Below are 23,285 nucleotides of genomic sequence, written 5' to 3'. Positions count from 1 at the left end.
TTTTTTCCCAAATAAAGTACTATCTTATCATGACATTTATTTCACAAGAACTGCTTGATATTGAAAAACAATAGGAAAACTTGCAAATAAACCCCATATGATTAGTATAAACTCTGAGCATTAAGTTCTCTGGAGACTGAATAAATTCCCATCTGACAAAAGGATGAGCCTTCACTTCCCACTCATCTCCAGGTAACACCCCCCTTTGCTATTCAGATGCAGAATGGGTATAACACACAGCTCCATCTTTTGTTTCCAGAAGTTCAGCTCCCTGAAGTGAGCAGCATGAGCTACCCCAGGTAGCCAGGGTGTCCCCTCTGATGGCAAGAATAAAGCCCAAGCAGAAGGGGTAACCTGAGTCTTGCTGCTAGCAAAGAAGGCTGTGCTTTGTGGGGTTTTCTCAAGGGCATCCTGCTGCCCAGATTTTACTAATTATATGGATGGTGGAATAGAGCAAACCTATTACAATCTACAAACAAGAAAGTGGGAGGAAACATTTACACTGGATATAAGTAAAGTTTTTTTACAGTAAGGATAGTTAGGCACAGGTTGCCTAAAGAGGTGGTGGGTGGCCCATCCCACAGCAGGCTGCATGGGGATGTGAGCACCCTGACGTAGCTGTAGGTGCCCCTGTTAACTGCCATGGAGTTGGACCAGATGGCATTAAAGGACCCTTTCCAAATCAAATGAATGTGTGATTTCTCATACGACAGTCATAGAAGTGGGAATGACTTTTGGAGGGGATGAAATCCCCTTGCCAAGCTTCATGTAACAGTATGGTAAACGATATACTAAAAGACACAGAACTTGGCAAGCACCAGGTTAGTCTGCAAGGCATTTATTTTCTCTAGTCAGGATGTTAGTTTTACAAGCTGTCATGTTTGTTTGTTGGTTGGTTTTAGCTCAATTAGATATTTTAAATCACCTGAGGTGTTTATCCACTTGAGCTACTTAGTGTGGATTTGTGACAAGCACAGGAAGAAACGGCTTTCATTAAGGTATGAAAAATAGCAGTCAAGCAGAAAAGCTTATCTAGCACACTGCACAACACAGAGTGAAATGTGAAGTACTGTACAGCTGCAAAGTACAGTGTCTAAAACACGCAGGGTGAAGCAATCTTCCTGGTGTTAGCCAGGTGCTTTACATCCAGATTAAGCCCTGGAACACGCTGCCCGTAGAGGCTGTGGAGTCTCCTTCTCTGGAGATATTCAAAACCTGCCTGGGCATTTTCCTGTATAACCTACTGTAGGGAACCTTCTTTAGCAGGCAGGTTTGGGGTGGGTAATCTCCAGAGGTCCATTTCAACCCTATGTCTCTATAATCATATGGATGCTGCCTTCTCAGGTGAGGTAGGGCAGCTGGGAAAATCAGTTATATTCAGCATGATTGGCCAAAAGCCTACCAAATAGTAAGTGGGCCAAAAGTGAGATCAGTCTTCATAATATCTTTCAGCTTAAATAGCAGCTGCTGTGATGGAGCAGCTTTGTTTTCCATGCAATAATGACAGGAAAAAACTACGCTTAAATTATAAAGGGAACAATTTAATATCTATTAGGAGAAGGAATAAATTCCTCTTCAATACAGAAAAGAGGAAAAGCACTGTCTGGAGGGAATGAAGAAGACCCACTACTTGAGGATACTTAAGGATGGATGCAGTAGGCATAACAGCTCTAGATCTGAAGTACAGATAACCCCTCAAAATCTCAAAATCAATTCCAGCCCACTGGCTCTGAAGCTTGCACAGCATACTTATAGTTCCACCAAAGCCTTCAGAGGGTCCAAGGTTTCAGCCTACATATGCTACTTTCTTGTGGTGGAAAGGGTTAGGAAACAACTCCCACATAGAGATTAAGATGCTACAACACAAGCATTTATTGCTGTTTTATCTGTCCAAACAAGGACAGACAAGGAAGTTGCATAGAGCGAGCAAACAGGACACAAGATCTTTAGATCTGTCACCCTCTGCAGCAGCGCAGATAGACGCTAAAAGGAGGAATTTCAGCCAAATACTAGGCTAAGACACTAAAAGTGAAAAAACTACACTGCAACATTTATTTTATAGGCTTCTATAGAATCACAGAATTGCTCAGTTGGAAAAGACCTTAAAGATCATGGAGTGCAACTACAACCTAACCATACTACTCTAACTCTAACAACCGCCTGCTAAATCATGTCCCTGAGCACCACATCCAAATGGTTTTTAAACACATACAGAGATGGTGACTCTATCCACGATGACCTTCATCTTAATTCTAAGAACCAGGAGGACTTCTTTCACAAAAAAAACTGATTTAAACAAAATTGCTTTGTAACAATTTGCTTATGCCAGTGTCTCATTTCCAAGATTATAGCAAGATGCTGACTGCTCACACTGAGAACCCCATCCCTACAGATTCTAATATCTCATCTTGCTTCCCACAGCCGACAGTAATTAAATGAGAAAGCATATTTACATAGCGACACTACAGAAGTTCAGCACGCTAACAGTCTCATAAAGCTACATCCTTCCTATGTTCTCCCAGGCAGTAATGACTCAGGTTCTTCCCTGCATATGTTTAACAGTTGCCTTGAAAGAACCTGAGAGCCACAACCAGCAGATGGTGGCACCTGGAGATGTAATAAATACGTTCTCCCAGACCTACTGATAGGAGTGTCATATTCTTCTGACTTGATTGCAGAAAGAGTTTCAGCTTGGAGAAGCGTATTTTAAAATTATGCATTTCAAAAGAACATTCTCTTTGCACACAATAACTGGCTAACTTGTTTCACTGCAGTATATGTTTTCTTTGTCTTTCAAAACTTCCAGGCTGGGCCAAGTGCCTCTTGAATTTCTAAGACAAACTATCACAATTCAGCAAAAATCCCACTGAAAAAAACCAGTTTCCTCACATTTTCTGCAGTGGTCAAATCTATGTGCATCTCCAAAATGGTTTTCAGAGATTTCACAATAAGATTTATGTATGTAATTAAAATTAGTTTTTCACATTGGAAATGAATATAGGTATCGATTTAAGGATAGGAGCCCTCCCCTGTTAGTGGGAAACTACGCGGTAATTGAAAAAAAGTCTATTTTTCATTTTGCACAGAAAATAATTTCTAAAAACTTACATAGCCTCATTTACAAAATGTATGTTATGTTTTAAGATGTAAGCTCGTTTGACATTAGGGAAAGCACAAAAAGAAGGATTTTTAAAAATATTATTATCGAATAAACAATCACATATCCTTCAGTATGGTGAGCAGCGGGAATTTGGGTGTTCGCACTGTCTTCCCTGCATGACACATCAAGTGGTCTGCCAGGTACGAGTCATCTTTTCCAGACTCAGAAAGGGAAGGGACAGAGATTCTTTACCTCAGGAAACAAAAAAGTTGAAGGCAAACCACAGGTTTCTCCTTGAAAGAGAACTGATGCATAAAATGGAAAAAAAAAAAAAAAAAAAAAGCTGAAGTATATTATCATGCACATAGATTTCTCCTCTTCAACCCAAAATGACAGTGCCTCTGGTAGCATGTCTCTTGACAGCCACCAGCTTGTTAACATAACTGAGGATTCTTTGCTAGAGAAGTACACTGTAAGAATGGCCATGCAAGAAAGTCTCATCTCTATTTCTTTTGCTTGTAAAAATCCATATGCTTCAAGAAAAATCAGATGACCTTTGTTGGCAATGATGCCCACAGCTATTAAAACAAAAGTAAGAGTAGGAAAATGTCTAATAACGTTTCTGTTTCTGAACTCCACCTCTCCTTTGCATTTTTAGTAGCACGAGCCATGGAAATCAATTAAAATTAAAAAGTGGCAACAGCACATTCGTGGGTAGAATGCATTCACATTTAAAAAGTCTAATGGGCATAAAAACTAAACTACTTTTATTTTTGTTGAGAGGCAGTATCGCTTTCTGAAGTGCTACCCAATAAATGATTCAACATTTGGCTTTCAAACACTGCAGATGATTTTTCCCCCCTCCTACTGAAACTTAAATTCACAGTGTTTTTGTTTAGAATACAAAAACACTTGTATAGTAGGGTTTCTTTTGCTTGTGAGAATTAGAAAAGCTTTTTTCTGTTTTTTTTTTTTTTTTTTTAATTATTTTAATAAAGTTTACATTTTGAATTAAAGAAGATTCACAGGAAACTTAGTCCTGGTACTTGTCTATCTAAGTTGGTTTTTGTATCAGTATACTTTTTAATATAATAAGTAGTATAATACATACTTTGTACATACAACTGAACATGCACACACAGAAGATAATTGAGCAGCTCTCATTTAGGCTGACTTTTTTTCCCCACATATGTACCTGCTTCTGGAAGCTTACAGAAATTTCTATTCAGATAAACATGGAGCTTAAAACTTAACAAAGATAAAAACATTTAGCTACACATATAGGCTAGGTTATCAATGATGCTCTCTCCCCACTGATTAATTTTCGAATGTAACAGCCCTTTTGTCTCTCTGGATCCTATGATGAATGAAGCACTAAACGTTCTAGATAAAAGTAAGAAAAACAGTATTGTACAGAAGATACAAGCTGTTCCACTGAACATTTTGTGTGCAACACATTAGCTTTGAAAATAGGGTTGGAAAGTAACCCAATGTCAGCCACTGACTTGTCTACCTTTCCACTTTCCTTCCTGCCTGAAACAGCAAGCCACTGATGGAAATTTCCCTCTGGAGATATCAACTACCCATACCAACACCCCACTGGCTAGCCATTCACAGCATAAACTAAGAGACATAAGACTTCAAGTTTTAATACAACTCTGTGGTATTTTATCCCGGCTCGTTCTGAGTGCCCAGCAGCTCTACCAGCTGGGTGCTGGCACCGGGTGGCACAGCAGGGAGGAGCATGGGCACACAGATTGGTGCCAGGGGGACAGCTCATGCTGGAATCATGAATGAAAAGCCCAGTTGCAAATACACAGCTTAGAAAAAGCATCCTTTCTCCTTCATTTCAGTGTCTGAGTATACACAGGCTGAGCTGCTCGAAAGGATGCTGAGAAGAAAAAGCAGCAACCCAGCCCTGGCAAATGCTCTGGTTTGTACATGACTGATGGTGAATGTATTAAGTTAGAATAACATCCTCCTTAGTGTCCCAGAGGGTGCTGCACTTTGTGCAATTTTTCCAGCCTCAAAAGGAATATTTCTAATGTGAAACATGACCTGTCATCTCTCATAGCCCTGCTTACTTTAGACGTGCTAGCAGGCATGCACACCTTTACTAACCTGAGAAATTCCAGAGGGGAAAATATAGTATCTTAATGGCTTCTCCCTTTCCTATTGGTGCAGATAAAACTAACTAGGTGGGGTCATATGACAGGGCACTACTAATGGTATCCTGTCTAATGGAAAGGGGCAAACCATCCTATTAATTGCAGACACACATCAGCAACAGCTCCAGCGTGTACAATCCAGTCTTTATGCATTACTCATCCTAACTCCCACATTTCCCTGCCAAAGTAAAACGATACCCTATCCAAAAGGCAGAGAAGTAAAAGCAAGAAGTGCTGCATATTTCACAGTTTTGGCTGGGGCTGTTCAGCCTGGAGAAGAGAAGGCTCCGGGGAGACCTGATAGCGGCCTTTCAGTATGTAAAGGGTGGGCTGTAAGAAAGAAGGAGATGAACTCTTTAGCAGGGTTTGTGATGACAGGACAAGGGGAAGAGGTTTCAAACTAAGATAGAGGAGATTTAGACTGGGTATAAGAAATTGTTTTTTTACATTAGTCTCCCACTGACACTATTGCTCCTCCTGCCCTGTTTTAGGAGGTAGCACAGAAGGTGATGGTTTCTTTAAAGAGAGGTCAGTGGGTCCACACCAGTTACACACTTCAGAGCTAGTAGCTGCTTCTCTTCAGCGCTGACCCCAGAGACATCCCTGTTCCTTCCCTACAGATCACAGAAGCCTATAAAATGAAAGAGATTCCATCGAGTAACAATCATCTGCCAAGAAGATCTTAGGTGCTCTTTGGCATTAAGTCATGAAACAAACACAGAGAGTGAGGATGACGGTAGGGCCTGGGGAGGGGGTGGCAGTGATGTGATGCACGGCTCTTTCATTCTGCTCACTGCAGCTACCAGAAGGCAAACATGGAAAGGCACACATCCTTCGCAACTGCACCATGGAAATGCAATGCAGAGGGGCCAGGCCTCTTACGTGCTCTTTATGTGCAGCTATTTCACAGCATCAAAGCATGAGGGCACATTTGGTGCTGTTTGCCATTTTCATGGTCCCAGGAAAAACCACACAAACACAAATACCCCACAAGAGAATCTTCTTAAATTACAAAGCAAGAGACCGTTACTGGACAGTGTCTGTACCAAACATCTAAACGACTGAGACAAAAGTCACTTACGGAAATAGAATAACCAAAGATTAGCCTTTAAGTGTTAATGTGATATCATGAGACAAAAAGAAGCAACTGAACAACACACAAAAGTTACGTCCCAATGGATAAGCACAGGAAAGGACAACACACATTTTTAGTTTACCGTGATATATCTAGGCATTACAGCAGGAGCTGGTACGCAGCACTATTTGCAGTGTCAGTACATTCTTGCAGTATTTATTTAGTGCGCATAGCATTGATTAATAGAGAGTAGGTTCTCAGCTGCTGCAAATCAGTGTAGGTTTTGTAGAAAGTCAACAGAACCATGCAAATTATAGCACCCAAAGACAGCATCTGACAGAAAGCTTGGAGCTCCTAATGTGTGTGGTGACTGTTTGAAAACATCTTTGGGATAGAAGTAGAAAACACAGGACTGCATTTCACTGTTTGGTTGAAACTCAGGAGGCTTTAAAAGTGGGAAAGGAATAAAAAAAAGCTGAGAAAACAAAGTTTTGGCAATGACATCTGACTCATACAGCAGCAAGCACGAAGGCGCTGTATTCCTTGTCTCACACAAATAGCAAGAGGAATGGTTAAGCTCTGAAACACAGACATGTACACACAGGAAAACATAGAGCCATCCAAGAGTTTAGAACTATGTCAGGATCACAAAAGTGCAAGGCAAATAAATACACGTGAAAGGTTTGTTTGATACCACATCGGGAAGCCTGAAGGAGAGGCTAAAACCTCTCCCAACAGGGAGGATTCCCCTCCCCACCAGCTGCAAGTTTTTATGTTCCCAGACCAGCGGAGGTGTGGGGCCAATCCTGTCAGCACGCTCGGCAGTCTCAAGCAAATCTTGTTCCTCTCAGCCCAGAAATTTAGATTTTGCACCTCAGAGCACCACTTGCATGCAGTCCCTCCTGCCTTTTATACTGGTAACCATGCTAGAAAAAGCCAGTGTTGCAAACAGAACATAGTAGCCATAGCAACAAGCAATTTGGCACCTAAACTTTTCAACAGACTAAACAGAATTTTCTCTCTGTTTTTATAATTTCATGGTCAGTAACTCACCATGAACACTTTACTTGTCTAGCTGGTCATTAATGTCTCAAAACCAATCTCCTGCTAATGCTTCAACCATGAAAACCTTCTCACTTAAAGAAAAATAAAAGTGTGTGTACATAGGGAAACTGCTTGAAAATTAATTTTTTTCCTCCCTTTTTTGTAAATTTGTAGAGAAATGTGGAGGAGAGCCCAAGTTCTGGCCTGCTAATCCAAACACAAGCCCTTTATTAGTATTGCACGCTATAAAACCTGTTACACCCGGGATTAAAAATTGATGTCTAAAGCACATGACATCTTAGGCTCTGCAATAGGATCCCTGAATAATGCCCAACAGAACAGGCACTGCTGGGAAGTCTCCTTGCTCTTTTCCAGTTCCAGTGGCTGCAAGAAATATTTTTATTTAAAAAAATCTTATTGCCACCAGTAAAAAGCCATTTGAAAATCAAAATTGAAGACTAAAAATAGGACACCATATTCTGCCCATCTGATGAAATTCAACCTTGTTAATTGGAGAGCTTCATTTCACAGTCTGTAAGAGTCTAATATTACCCTAATGAATATATGGATTTTTCGGAAAGTGTAATGCATGAATGCAATTGAAATAATGCCTTTTCTCCCTTTTATGGCACCAGACTTTGTATCTGCAGAAGAAATCACTGTTTTCTCCAAGGCAAGAATTTGTGCAGTCTAGAATCTATTGACCAAAAAGGGAAAATGGAAAACAGTTCATCTCTCCCATGGAGACTAAATAATGCCCATATGAACCTTAATGTTCAAGATGGTGGTAACTTCAATGAATTAACTTAGGCAGGCAGTTAATTATCCAAAACTTTCACTACCCTTTCCTATCTCTTTACCATTTTTACCCTTCCTTACTACAGTGAAAAATCTGAAGGAATGAGATCACCGCACCTCTGAGAGCTTCAGAGGTCATCCTTGCCACTTTCCTTGCTGCTGCAGAAACTTCATCATAGCACAACCCCACAATGCATGGAAGCGGGCTTTGTTGACAGACCTGACAACTTGGGTGCAAAACTGAACTTTGCTAGCAACGCACGCTGAGAAGCTCCATAAATGACAGTGAAGACAGAGCATGAAACAGACACAGAAATGTGTTTACGTGTTCAGGAGGAGCAGGGACCTTCATTCTCTATTTATTTAGAATATTTTTGACAAGTAGCACAAATATCTATGGAGTTGATGTGCCATGTAAGAGGCAGTTACTCAACATTAGGATGCTTTGTTTTTAAACCCCGCTGGTTAAATAGATATTCTTATTTTATTTTAGTTTTTGTTCTGAAATGTTTTCTGAACTTGTGTCGTTAAAAATCACAAGGTGAGGAATTGGGGAACATACACTGTTCTTCGAATTCCTGCAGGTTCTGAGCTGTCCCGTGACCTGTTCTCCTGGACACCACACAGTCACAACCTGACCCTGCAACTCCAGGGTTTACTGAGTGTTTTTTACAACCTGGAGAGAGGCTGACTGGAAAACTGGACTGAGCATGTCCTGCCTGACACATACTTGTGTCAGTGGGGGAGAATACTGTGCAAGGGGAAAGAAAGCAAGGAAGCAACATCCATTTATGACTGAGAAACACTATTAGGGTACAGCTGCTGACCAGCCAATGGGGAAGCATCTGGGGCTCATGACAGATCATGCAGCACTCTGTCAAGACTGTTAAGCCTCATACATATGGTTGATTAAAGAGATATAAAACAAAGAGAACCTGGTAAAATATGGGAGATGGTGGAAGACTTTTTTAATAGTTAAAGGGAAAAACAACCACTACATAACACAAACAGGGCTGCCGAAAAGCCACAGAAATATCCCATACTTACTTTTATCCTCCTGGTTTTCTTCTGCTGCTTTGACTTCCTCCTCCTCCTCCTCCTCCTCCTCTTCCTCTTCCACCTCCTTTTGCTGCACTTCCTCGTGGTGATCAGTGGCTCCCACCGAAAGGCTCTGGCAGCAGTGGTTGAAGCCACTGTCGCGTGGCAGCGTGAAGCTCCGGGGCTTGCCTCCATTCCCGTTCAGCACTTGCATCCGCTCCCCTTCCACGAGTGGGAAGGGACCGTAGTGGTCTTGCAGGTGGCACTTCTGGGTGGGCAAGGTGGACTGCCGCCGGTGCTCAGGAGACACCACGGCCGTCTCAGAGAACACCGAGTCCTCCAGTGGCAGCGTCTGCAAGTAGTGAAGTCCTGAGCTGGTCAGTGGCGTCTCGATGAGGTCCTGCCAGGAGCGCCGCTGGCTCGCTGTCTTGCGCACCGGTGAGTCGGTGACACTCCCCGCCGCCTCTGGGCGGAACTCCTCGTGTGAGGACTGAGACTGGGAGGTCTCTGTGGAGGAGAGGCGGCTGTGCTTTGGCTCCACGTAGGGACTGGTGCAACTCATCTGCAATGGAGCAAGCTTGAGATCAGTGGAGACTGTGGCCTACCCCTAACAGCAATCACATACTGCTTTTTTGAAAGAGTGGTCAGGCACTGGAATGCGCTGCCAGGGAGGTGGTGGAGTCACCGACCCTGGAGCTGTTCAAGGAATGGTTGGACACTGTATTAAGGGACATGGTTTAGTGAGCACTATTGGTGATAGGTGGATGGTTGGACTGGATGATCTTAAAGGTCTTTTCCAACCTTGGGTGATTCTGTGATTCTCTTGCTACCGATGGCCCCCATTGTGGTAATGACCCTGCACACACACTGATATGCACTCCTACATAATGCCCCTTAATCAATAGAAGAGGCCCACTCAATTATTTTTTCAGAAAACTTTGTCAAATATGGCTTTGTGAAAGACACAGGAGAGATGGAATATCTCCCCTACAAGGACGGGTTGAGAGACCTGGGCCTGTTCAGTGTGGAGAAAAGAAGGCTCCAAGGAGGCCTTTCCGTATCTAAAAGGGGGGCTTATAAGAAAGAAGGGGATGGAGGCTTTAGCAGGATGTTTTGTGATAAAAAGGGGAAATGGTTTTGAACTAAAAGAGGGGAGATTTAGTTTGCATAATATGAAGAGGGTTTTTTACTATAAGGATAGTAAAGCACTGCAGCAGGTTGGATGCCCCGTCCCTGGGGACACTCAAGGTCAGGCTGGATGGGGCTCTGAACACCTGATTTAGCTGTAGGTGTCCCTATTCATTGCAGGGGAGTTGGAATTGATGCCCTTTAAAGATCTTTTCCAACTCAAATGATTATGATACACCTGGCCCATCAATACTATCTTAAAATTGCAATCCAAATGCCTGCTATCATCCTATCTTGCTAAAAATTACTTTGGAAACATGTTTGCAGAGCTTCAGTACATTTCAAAGCTCTGTGGCTTTGGAAAACGTCTTGCACGCAAATTAAATATCACAAGCACTTTCCACAAACTCAACCAAGTTTTCAATCGACATTTTTGTATTATTTAAAATTATATTGAAGGTGCTTTAGTAATGTCTGAATATATGGACATGAAAATTAAAATTTCCAATGAAGAATAAATTAGAAGATCACTCATTAGTGCTTAAACAACAACTGCTTAAAGAAGGAAATAACAACTAGACCTCCTTTTGCTCTCTTTTGTAGATAAACCTACTTTTTCACAAGCAACAAAACTGCTGTTGGCCATACAAAATAACATTTTTATGTTGGCATTTCTCTGGAAGTGTAGTTTGTTACTGTAATGCTTCACAGCACAACTGTTAGAAAAGAATCTGTTACTAGGGTATTACATTTTGTCAAAGAAGACGGTAAGTGGGATGTGAGCAATTACATGGATGAGTAGGGGTCTATCACGAATTAAGAAGAGGAAGATTTCTGTAACTTAATTCATGTTTGTACAATGAGTAGGATTATACATGTGTTCTCTACACACCAGTGCAAATGGCAAGGATGGTTCTTGAAGCTAGCAATGCATTGTACGTAAGAAATAGTTTATGCCCAGTACTGGCTTAAAAAATACACTGGAGTGCAGTGTTTGCAAGCACGTGGTTCTGATCATTAGAGTTGGTGAAAGTGACTTTGTGTAGCCATTCCAGATTAGGCAGTTGCAGGTGACTTACCGAAGGAGGCCGTGGGTATGTATCATATGGGGGTGGTGGGCTGTCTTGTTTGGGTGTTGATGGAGTGTCAGCCTCCTCCTTATCACTCTCACTCCAGTAATCTACAAGTTACAGACACATCAGGTCAAAAGCTACCAAGATTTTTTGATAAGTTTCTATATCAGAAAACTTGTTTTCATAAAAACAACTAGAAATTCCTTCGTAGATATTACTGAGAGTTAAATATCACTGAACGTTGACTCTCTATATGCTAGCTGCTGTAATTTGGAAATGTTTTAACATAAGGAGGAAAAATTTAAAACATTGGATGTATTTTGTCTCATTTCCCACCACAGAGAAATTAACCAACAACCTGCGAATGTCCCACTGATATAACTCTTCTACACATCTTATAAATACAACGTGCATACAGAATACACATGGTGCAATAAGATTTTCAAATATTAGCTGTATCATCAAAATAATTGTGAGTGTACATATATTGGCTGGAAATTAGAGAAAGTATTTTTTGAATGGAAAAGATGAAAGCAATTTTCAAAAGTCTTATTGGCTGCAAATAACATTAACAAATTTAATCAATACCAACTAGCAAATCAAGCAAGTAGTGGTTAGTGGATGAATAATCAGTGTTATTTTTATCATCATTTTCTACACTACCAGTTATCCAAGGTTTTCAATTAAATTTCTGATAAGGCAGAAAAACTTCATATAACATCTTCATTATAAAATAGCTGCTATCCTATTACCCAAGCAAGGTAAAGGTGGTTTGTTAAGGAAGAATGTGACAATTATATTTAAGCACAGAACTGTAAAAGATGGGTGAAAGAAAGTACAAAGGACACATCAATTTTGGATTAAATTTAACGGGATATGAGGCTTCCTTTTTTTTTGATATCAAGTCTTAGCCAAGTCCGTTTCATATTGGGAGCTGGAGTAAATGACTTTTAACAGTCTCTTCCAACTCAAATGATTCTATGATTCTATGATATTTTTGGTAACTTACTCAAGAAGGAAAACACATGTAAGAACATACAACATGATAATTCTATTTATTCTGTGGCAATTACTTTTGAAGCAGAAGAGGATGCAATTAAATAGACAACAGATCTTAATGTTCCATAAAAAAGAAAACTAACTGCTGACTCAGATCCAGACGGATAGTCTTTATGTTTCTATACGTTGTAAGACTGATGCAAATGTTTGTGTTGCCACGTTGTTCCTGACTGCATTACACTCTAGTATTTGGGTAAGCCACTATACCACAGGACAAGTTTAGTTCATGCTATTCACAGACAATTTCCACTTTACATGTTCAAGGAACCGTGTAACTTACTATTTTATATTTAATAGGAGAAAAAGGTTTACTATCTGAACTATCTAACCAAAGGAATGGGTTGAATTTTTCCAAGTTAGCACAACATATAATTTTGGCTTTAATGATTTTTGTTACCAACATGATCATGATTAAAAATCTACTGTACCTAATCTTATTCAAGATTTAAAGTTAAAAAAAATTATCTCAAGATGAAACCATTGTGAAATAGTTGTCTCTAAAATTCTTTATCTTTTCAGGCTATGGTACTTGAGGAGTGTGCAGCCATATCCATCTATTTATTCTTTAGAAGTAATAACTTCTCTTTTGTGACTCTGGGTTTCTTGAATTGCCTCATGCAAGCTTATAGCTGAGAGGTTCTCTTCAAGTAGTGTAAGAAATAAATAGTATAAATAATTTTTATCATGGCAATGAAATAAAGAAAAAAAAAACAACAACTAATTTCAAATGTCCCTGTCTGCAGACATCTCAAAATAATTCATCACTGGTTGGGAAGAAAACAACATCAGAACAAATGGTTAAGACATTTTCTTTTTTCTTGTTTCCAGCAACTCAGAAAACCTCAAAATACTGGCACGTAAATATGTTTGTTCCCATTATAGCAAAGCCTAGTGGAGCTACTTCTTGTGAGAGGTCTGTCAGAGCTATCTCACTCACTGTGATTTCTGCAGCCTTGGAGCTCGTCTATTTATTCTGGAAGTAAAATCTAGCATTCTCAGTGCAGTTTCCAATTTTGGCTAAAAATACAAAAAAGTTCTTCCTGTCAAAACCATAAAATACTGTATGATTGTGCTTTTGGGCACCTTACCTCAACTAGGAAATTGTGTTGGCAACTTACTGTATTTGCCTACAAAAAAAATCTGCAATTATAGGGGCCAACTTTCAGGTGAAATGAATGAAAATAGCTTCCATCAGATTTTAAAAAATGTTCTCCTTTTGGCAAGTGAGACATTACAGTCTATCTAAAATGTGTGTAATGGCATCGAATGGTTGCCACATTTCTCTCTGCAGATTTTGTCCAATTTAGCAACAGACATGTTCAAAGCATTAGCCATATCTTGAAAGCTTTCTGAATGAACAAGAGACTGTATGTGTTACAAGTAAGATAAAATTGACCTGCCATTTTCCAGTTAAAGCTTTTCTATTTAGATAAGCGAGTCCTTTTGTTTCTCTAACTTTCTATGACTGGAAAGCATGTAACTTCTCCATCCAAGAAACTCCCTTGCCTTATTGCTAGCATTCATTGTATTTAATATGGAAAGCTGATGGTATTTTTATAAGATTGTTCTGCACAGAATGTGACATTTTCTCCAGCAATACACCCACAGTTTAGTGATTCGTGCATCTCTAAAGCACTTGAAATATATTTATACACTTTAGATTCAGAACTGTTCAACTCTTAATTGAAACAAGTTTGACAACTACTGTTGAATTGTTTCAGAAGCATTCTAAAGCTTTCCTGCAAGAGGCTGAACTGACAAAAGACCTTTTGTGAAATTAAATATGTAGATGACAATTGCTGCAGTCACTGAATATAGAAAAATCCAGCTTCACAGTTTCTTTAATTTCAAAAACACTTGAAGTGATAGAGAGGCTTTACATTGTTAACTCAATGCCTCTGCTAATTAGGGGCACAGCTCAGCTGTTTAACAGCCCTTGCTCTGGGAGCCAAGGATAAGCAGCAGAGGCATAAAAGCTCTGTGCTGCAGCAAAAGGGGAATGTGATGCTGATTCCCTTCGTAAACACAAATACGGAGCATAAAGCGGATATAACATTCCCTACCTCCATACAATGAATCAATTTGAGTAAATGGCATTAGAGTGGAAATAAAGAGCTCCCTCAGTGCTTGGGATATAATTTCAGCAGTAAGTGGAGTCTCGCTGATGATCTTCAACAGGGAGCCATTTTAATAATAGGCAACATGAGGCCTGAATACACGTGATCTCATGTCTAAGAAAGGGATCGTCTGCAATTATTCAGCAACTGCTTGGTAGGAAAAAAATTTCTCCACATCCATCTGGATTTACAAAAGTGCACTATTTCTGCAGTGTGCACTTGGGCAGTGTTAGTATAACTATTCTTACACTTTTTCCTTTATCATCCCACATGTTATTGTAATTCTACTGCCAACTTCCTTTCTATAAAAGCTTCAGTTTGGCTTTGGATGTTAACATGGAGGATTTCCCTGAAAACTCCAAGATTCAGTTTGTTTGTTTGTGGCCTCTTCAAGCAGTGATGGATGGTATAGTTTCCTCCAAAATGGTTATTGCTGTATGACATGGGAAATACAGATTCCCAAGAAGGTTTTGGTTTGGTGAGGCACTGAGAAAATGACTGGAGTGGCAGTGAACGCAGCATGTCTCCTGGGCTGCGTGAATGCAGAGGACCTGGTATGATGAGTGATGTGGTGTGCACAGACAATAACAGACCACACCAGGAGATGGGCAGCACTCCCACAGTAAGCAGCTGCATTTGCTGGAAGATATAATTAGAAACAAGGCAGCAGCAGGTACAACCTAGTTATCTGAGGGAAAGGCTGAACACCCACAAACCTTCCCTCCCGCACTGCTATCATCAGAACACGTCTCAATGCTGTAAGCCACTGATCTTCAACAGCACCTCTAGGGTGCTCTGTAGTAAGACAATCACGATATGAATTAAGGCCATTTCCTAACATCTCTTCATCTTCTGCCACTACTGAATATCTTACTCCATTGATGTTTGCACCTGCCTACTAAAGTCCTCCTTGTTTCTCAATAGGCAATGAAGTCTTTTGCATGGAGTCTCCCAGGAGGGAGACATGGCTAATGCCAGAAGGACATGGCTAAGGCTGCTGTTACATAGGCTGGTATAGAACCAGGATTTTGGGGGGCAAGTGGAACATCACATGGCTAATTTTGAAGCCTAGCAAACATCTTCTGAATACAAACTCTCCCTGAAAAATGGCTAGAAATGGAGTTTTTGTAAAGAAAAGAATGCATTAAAAAAAGACTGCATGCGCTAGCTACATGCTTTTCAGAACAAAAGTTAGAGCTTCACTGATGAAGGCTGAGAAGGCACAGAATTAGAATGTGGTATTCTGATTTTGGAGGCAGCAGGTAGACAGGCACTCAGATGAGTTCTCGCTCATTCTGAACACTGTCATTGTCTGGTGCCTGCAGCTAGATACACCTGTAAAAAAGAGTAAGAACTGAGATGCCAAATGCTTTCCAGACCAGTCTGTTGGATATAAATGCTTCTGTGAATCTTTGCCACCGGCAATTTGACAAAACAATCTGCCCAACACAATGGATCCTGCTGGCCAACATGATTTCTACTGCAGCAAACTAAAACAAAGTGACTCGTTTTAAATATGCTACTTTCATAAAGCTATGAAATACTAGACGTAAAAAATAAAAAATGATGTAAGCCTACAACTCCAAACGAAGAGTTCACTGAAAAGGCAACAGGGCTCTACCACGCACCTCAATATAGCAAAATCAGTAGTAATCACCACTACACTTAATGGCCTTAAAATTAAGTCTTTCAGGGAAATCCAATTTTGTCAGCAGATTTCAGAGGAATGTTTTTGTTCTAGAGACCAATTTCATGCATTCCTACTCCTGTAAATTCAAATACCAAATGACAATGTTTTCAATTTATTTTTTTTTAGTCTACAGATTCTTAAGTTTGTTCTGATGGGGGAACACATACCTGGGCACCACATACCTGAGACGACTGGCAGTAAATTTGCTGCTTTTATCTACTTTTGCAGCATTCAAAGAAATAATCCAAGGGTACATGGATCAGAATCTGAAGGAGCTAATCAAAAACCCCAAGAGAAAGAATTTGCTACTGCAACAACAGTGAAACTCATTTGAGAATTGCTCTCAGCTGATGAGAATGAGGCCTGATACACAGCAGGGAAAAAAGAGCAGATGAACTTGTTATAAGAGCTGACAGTAGAAACCAAAATAATAATACATTACCTTGCTCTTGCTTGATTCTCTCCCTTTCTGCATAGCCAGCAGCAAGCATGTTAATTCTGTTTAGCCATCTGAAATAATATTAAAAGAGCAGTGATACTGATCCAGAATGTTAAATTATGGTGCACCTCCACAACAAACAAAAGCATGAGCATCTGAAGGAGATTCAGAATAATGTTATTTTTCATATTAAACAGCTGTTTTGTTTGATAGTTTTACTCAGGTAGCCTCCAAAGATCTATAATTACGCTGTTCAAAAAACTGTTTTTACAGCATAGATCTTGCTTCAAATAGAAAACCATGTATGATGTCAAACATCTGTAAAACACAGGATTTGGAGATAACCACAGAGCTATTAAGTCTGCTGCTCACAGATACACCATCACATCACTACTCCTGCTGTTCTGATTTCTTAAGAATAAACACCACTTTTCAGAAATTTAAGCAATACTTTAAGGCTTGAATAGGCAATGTAGCAGAGGAACAGAGCAGAAACCCGCTGTCAAAAGAACAGGCTCCATCCTAAACAGACAGTGAAGCTTAATTATGCCATTATATGTTTTGGGGCTTACCTATAGTGCCACAAAGAGAAGGAGGCATACCAGAATTCACTTTTGCGCTTGTGTCAGAGAAGCAGAGAGAGAAAAGGCAGTTGCCTCAATGCAATTCACATCTAAGGTTTTCTCCTCAACTCAGACTTGAAAAAAGGCTTCCATGAGCTGCACGAATTAATAATGAACTACTGCAGTTCTCTTCTAGCAGAGCAGTCATTGTGAGGCGTACATTCAGCTGCCCTTACCAATGCTTTCCTTCAACCTCCCCTCTTCCCCCATGTGGCTCTCAGTGTATTCATTATCCGACCACTTACACTAAATCAGTTTCTCCATCAATGAAGCTTTAAAAGCGCATGACAACCTTCCGTGGTTGTCCATTCCATATTAAACCTGGAATTGCTTATTCCAGCCATCCCACAGTCAGGATGACAGACTTTGTTTGCCAAGCTAGTGAGCAGCTTGCAATTTTACTGCTAGTGTTGGTAGAGAGATAAGTGAAGTCAGTTTTGTGTTTTCTTCAGAAATGTGTTTCAGAAAACTGTGCCTGAGGGGTTTTATTTGCACAGTGCACACATGAAACCAGCATATATTATTTTCTCAGCAAGAGAGGCCTTTCTGAGACCTTTTTAACCCCTCCTGCATGCCTACCTTTGAGAAACTTTTGTGCAGGGAAAGTAGGCATAAGATCATAAAATACCTTGAAATAAATATCTCCTTGAAATAAATTTCTCCAACTGCCCCTCCCAAAATAGTGACCAGTGAGCAGTGATGTATTATCTGTAAATTATGCTAATAGTCCAGAAGTCATTATGTATTGGTAAGGATGCTAGAGATCTGCTTCTGAAGTGATTACAGCATACTTCATATTAGCTTATAATCAACATTTCTGCCAGAATGATAGAGAAGCTGAAGATGAGACAAAATTTTAGTCGTACTTGTTAGGAAGTGCCAAGCATTTATAAAAAGTCAGAGGCACATGGAGGCAGAGAGTCAACAAATTGTGCATCAGATGATTATTGCACATTTTCGTGGAAGAAAAAGTGATCCCTTTCCAAAACACTCCCTTAGGTTAACTCTCCTGATTCAAGAAGGCTTTCTTTGGAGAACAAAGCTCAGAGCTTATCACCACGCATGGCAGTCAACATGAAACAACCACCTACTGAATCTCTTGGAATAGATCTGCTGACCACAACATAATAGGTAAGATAAGTATGGGAGTTATCCAGTTGAGAAATTTCATTTCATCCTAAACATAAGATAGCATTTTGTACATGAAAGTTAGTGAGGCAATCAGCTACATTAACAAAGAGTTAATTGACAGTCAATTGATATTGGTCGTAGCTATAGCGGATAACTCTAGAAAATTTCTGGATAAATTTCTGATAAATATAATCCAATGATAACCCAGGAGCTGTATACCGGTCTAAAAGAGAGACTGACTTCACATTTAATCATTTTCTGTTGTTCATGATTTGTGTCACCTACAATGCCTGTGGCCAAGTGACAAGGTGTGATACGGTTGTAAAGAGTTAATAACAATGGCTTTTGAGTGGTTTGCTAGTTCAGAGATTAAGAGAATGGCGTTGACTTCTGCAGATTTTCTAATATATGTCCACTAAAGATTCATTGAATACAGTTAGAAGAACGTGTTCAGTTAAAAAAATCATTATTTTGATTTAATGTGGCTAGAGTTTACTCCAAGTTAGGGTCATATGAGAAATCTATCACACTGGACTTGTATCACAGGGATTTGTAAAGATCTCTGGAAGAACAAAAGAAGAGTAAAAAATACCTGCTTTAAACAACATAAGGGACAAAAGTATCAAGTGTACAGTTATATAAGAACTCAATATAAATATTAAAACATACAATAAAAACCCACTTGGAAGTCATCCGCAAAACTTGGTCAAGGGAAGATTTTAAACTCCTTTCCCTACATTGTGCTGTGTCTTAATAACCACTGTAGTTTTCGCAAGGGCAAGAAGCCAAGAAAATAGCAAGTGCAGCTTTAGCGTTTTTGTGAGAAGTCTGTTATTGTTAGCTATGACAATAATAGTTAAAATAGTTACAGTAAGTAACATTGGTACTTGCAGCAATCATCTAAGTTTGCTTTTTTCCTTTTCTGTTTTTAAATCTTTTTAAGAATAGGACATGTACATTTCCCCTCAGTATTTAATTAAAACAATTTCATGACTCACACTAGAAGTAGATAAAAATATTTCTATAGATCTGAAACTTTTGTAAGAAAGAATGCACTGTACTGGCATTCTCACAGAATAGTAGGAAACAATTTCTTATCTCATGCTCCAAGTACATGCAATGCTTGTAGTCAAATTTAGTTTAGGGTGTCAAATTCTCCTTAATCATAAAGCTCAAGGATGAGGATGAACTGGCTATATGGGAGTATGGGCACCATACAATGTCTATAAGCAATCAACTGCATTTCAACTAGAATGAAGAGATGTGTAGGTAATACTTGAAAAAATTTAGAGGTCATCTTCATACACCTAGAGACATTCTCATGTACTAACACTACAAACTGACTTGTCCTCTTTGATCTTGATCATCTAGTTACATTGAGAAAGAAACTTCTTACCAATTTCAATACTCTGGACTCCAACAAAAAGAGAAACAATACAGTTCAGTTACCATAGGTTCAAGGAAGTTCTCAGACAACCATTCCACATGAAGTTACTGACTGTAACTGCCTAGCTGACAACTTAAAGAGTCAGCCACAGTTACCAGAGAAAATCAAAACAAATTTATGTATAGTGTCATTAAGAAGAAATACGTGGACTGCTTTCTATAGTAGATCACTTTCTTGGAATAAAAATAAATTTCCAAGGAAGGTGTTTCAGTGAATATATACTTACACTAGCAAAACTGTACTTTGTGTCAGTAAAGGGTATTCTGTCCTTCTCTCACCCAAACTCAATGTGTTATGTGGGTTGAAAGAACAATTTTGCTGCTGTAGCCATGCAAAGGCAAGGGACTTCACAACAATGAAGTTCAGTGATCATAGCTCCCCAGGTTTCTTACAAGCATAGCAATATAGCATAAAAGTAGTAAGAAATGTTGAATAGTGACAAAATCCTTTCATGTTCTATATATACTTTCTTTTTTTTTTTTTAATTAAATTATTTTATTCAGAGGTAGAAGGAACTGAATGATCTGTAACTTTCTGTTAGTCTGTTTTAGCAGTTTTCTTCTATTGTTCTGCTTTCCAATATAACAGAACTAAAATGATTGCATGATATATTATTAAAACATCTTGGAAACCTGAAAAAGAACAGAAGTTGCTTAAAATAGTCTTATTTACCTTTTAATATACTGATTCTGTATTTGACTCTGGCTAGGTCAGAACATGCTTTCAGATAGGAAGCAATGTCTTTCATTATCTCTGCATTTGAAAGACTATTTTTTAGTAACACATTTTTTCAGTTCAGTTCAGTTAATTTGCGTACTTAGTTTATGAAAGTGAACTTCTTTTTCTTACATTATCAATCAAAGAAGATAAAAAAGCATATGTTGAAACGGCAATGCCAATTCAGACATAAGAATTTCAAGTAATTCCATAGAGCTTGATGGGGTTACTTGAAATTTACACGTGTATAACATGGAACAAAACTTAGTCTCACTCATTCTAAATAAAATAGTAAGCACAACTGATAAAAAAAAAACAATAAAAGATAACTCATGCTAGGAAGATGAAAACTTACTAGCTCTTATGATATACTCTGTGCAATATGTTTTTAATGTACTGATGCACATTTCCTGCTGCTTTCTGATTACTGAAGAGCCACATTCTAATTTTCAGAAGCAAGCCACCTTGTCACACACTGAAGACCTACTGACAGAAGTGATTTATCTGCTGCTGTAGTTCAGAATATGCTGAATAGACCACGTCATTATTCTGTTTGCTGTGCAGCAAACTGCACTTTGAGTGACTGGCCTGACAGATTTATCTAGTAGAGGCAAGTCTAAAATTTTACAAACAAACAAAAAGGTTTTAAGTTTTCTAACTGAGGAGAGACTTCTGAAGTGAGCTTTAGTCGTGCATGAACTTTTGAAAACATTAACAGACGGCTATTTCTAAATAAAAGCAAGCACGGCAGAGTACTGGCATCCTTTTTCAGTCATATATTATCAGTAAAGAACTGGCAGTACACTGAAGCTCCCTGGCCAGGTAGCTGAATCTAGTACACGCAGGACAGATTAAACTGTGATCTTACTAATGTGTTTTATGGATTGGGATTTATCTCATTTTCCTTCTGTTTCAAAAGCACCTCAGCTAGGATGTCTACAAACTTTATCCAAAACAGAACAATTATCAGGCTGCAACCATAGATCTTTTTTGTGCCCTATCATATGATGAAAACTACATCCTATGAGTTAACTTCAGTGTATGTTGTGAAAATAAATGAAATGAATTCTCAGATAGATTTGAATAGACATGGGATCTATGTTTTTAATTTGCCATTTAAATGAAGTAATAGAAATTGTGTTTATTTTGTGCTGAAGTCTCAATCATTCTGAAAAATAGACCTAAAATACTTAGAGGTAAGCTCAACACACAAAGAAGCAAAACTAAAATGCTTTCTTTTTCAATTTCTTTTTGTTAAAAGCTGATGAGATTTTCCCTGCTAATTTCAATAAAACTGAAATTTCACCTCAAAGTGAAAGTTACATTCATGTTGGTAGCGACAGTCTGCACAATTAAGTCTTTGCTATCTCTAGATCCTATTTCATGAATGGCTGAAGAAAAAAAATCAGTGACTGCTTCTCCAACTTCTTCCAATCCCTCAAATGCCTCGAAGGAGAATAGAAGCATCCTCAAATCAAGCATCATGCATCTGTAGAGATAGGCTGGGGTGCCAAGTTGGAGATATTCCACCTTTGCAGGTGTAACACAGCTAAGAACAGCTTGACAGAAACCCAGAATTCTTAAATTGTGCTTCTGAGTTATTTTCAAAATTACAAAGTTTTTTTTGCTTCTTTGTAGAAAGACAAAACCTCGTTTCCAAAAATCTCCAAATCTTTCTTTCAAAAAAGATACTTCTTGCATGAATTGAATGTTTAGCATATGCAGACACTCAGAAATAATGCCACTCTGAACTCTTTTTTTTTTTAACTACAACCTTCTTAGCTAAACAATTTATCACATTCTAATTTGTAATCACTAGCTTCAAGGAAATGCCTTGCGTAAGGAATGGTTCCTTGAATTTTGCTTAACTTCCTTACCTGTTCATATCATCTAGATGTTCAGCAGCAAAATAAAAACTTTTGATCTTAGGATGGCAGGCTTTGAATGCGCTGTAGAGGAAAAACATAATTATAAAAATGTAATGGTACAACTTTTCTTTTTTTTTTTAATGTAAAGTAGTGTGGTCACCGAGCAATGAGATGAATCCAGATTTCCTGAGCTGTCGGAAGCCCCCAGACATGACACAAAAATACAACATCCTTGAGTCCTTTGTGTCCCTCTCAACTCAGGATATTCTATAACTCTATGATATTAACATTTAGGATAGTGGCAGATTTCAGTGACTGAAATGTTCTGCAACTACACCTACTTTCGTACGTGTATAAATAGAGACTGTACACTTACTGTGATAGCTATACGCGTTCTGCAATTTTACTGATATATACTGAAGGTGTCAATTTTTACCTCGACTGAAAATTGACCGAAGAATTTATTCAATACAACAGAACATCTCGCAATCCTGGTAATTTATGACATCCCAATGACCTTGATGTTACCTTTAGCTCTGATGACTGAATTTCAAACAGAAAAATATGATGTGATTTACTTTTGAAAAGCCCTTATAAATCAACAATGTGTTCTTGAGGTCATTCTAAGCAATGGGAAATTACATCTCATCTTTTCTTTCCACCAAAGTAATCAACATGTGTAGGCTGTGAGAATTACTTGAAAGAATTTTGTAACTATGTTGCATAAAGATTTATGGGGAAGCTCTTAAAGATTTAGAAAATGCATCTGA

General features: G+C 38.9%; 1 protein-coding gene across 3 annotated transcripts in view; it reads right to left on the bottom strand.

Moving 5' to 3' along the window:
• CNKSR2 (connector enhancer of kinase suppressor of Ras 2) overlaps window positions 1-23,285 on the bottom strand; it is a 205,352-nt gene that overhangs the window by 29,479 nt on the left and 152,588 nt on the right. For all 3 annotated transcript variants that reach the window (XM_042867255.1, XM_042867252.1, XM_042867253.1), the window contains 4 exons: window positions 22,525-22,596; window positions 16,733-16,800; window positions 11,431-11,531; window positions 9,233-9,785 (listed from right to left, as the gene is read on the bottom strand). In XM_042867255.1, coding sequence (XP_042723189.1) covers window positions 9,233-9,785; window positions 11,431-11,531; window positions 16,733-16,800; window positions 22,525-22,596 — 794 coding nt within the window. The remainder of the gene's footprint in view (window positions 1-9,232; window positions 9,786-11,430; window positions 11,532-16,732; window positions 16,801-22,524; window positions 22,597-23,285) is intronic.

Source organism: Lagopus leucura, unplaced genomic scaffold, assembly GCF_019238085.1.
Source record: "Lagopus leucura isolate 7727_CA_CO unplaced genomic scaffold, USGS_WTPT01 Super-Scaffold_100001, whole genome shotgun sequence".
NCBI lineage: Eukaryota > Metazoa > Chordata > Aves > Galliformes > Phasianidae > Lagopus > Lagopus leucura.
The sequence above is the reverse complement of the archived record's forward strand: the minus strand, read 5'-3'. Positions and strand labels throughout refer to the sequence as shown.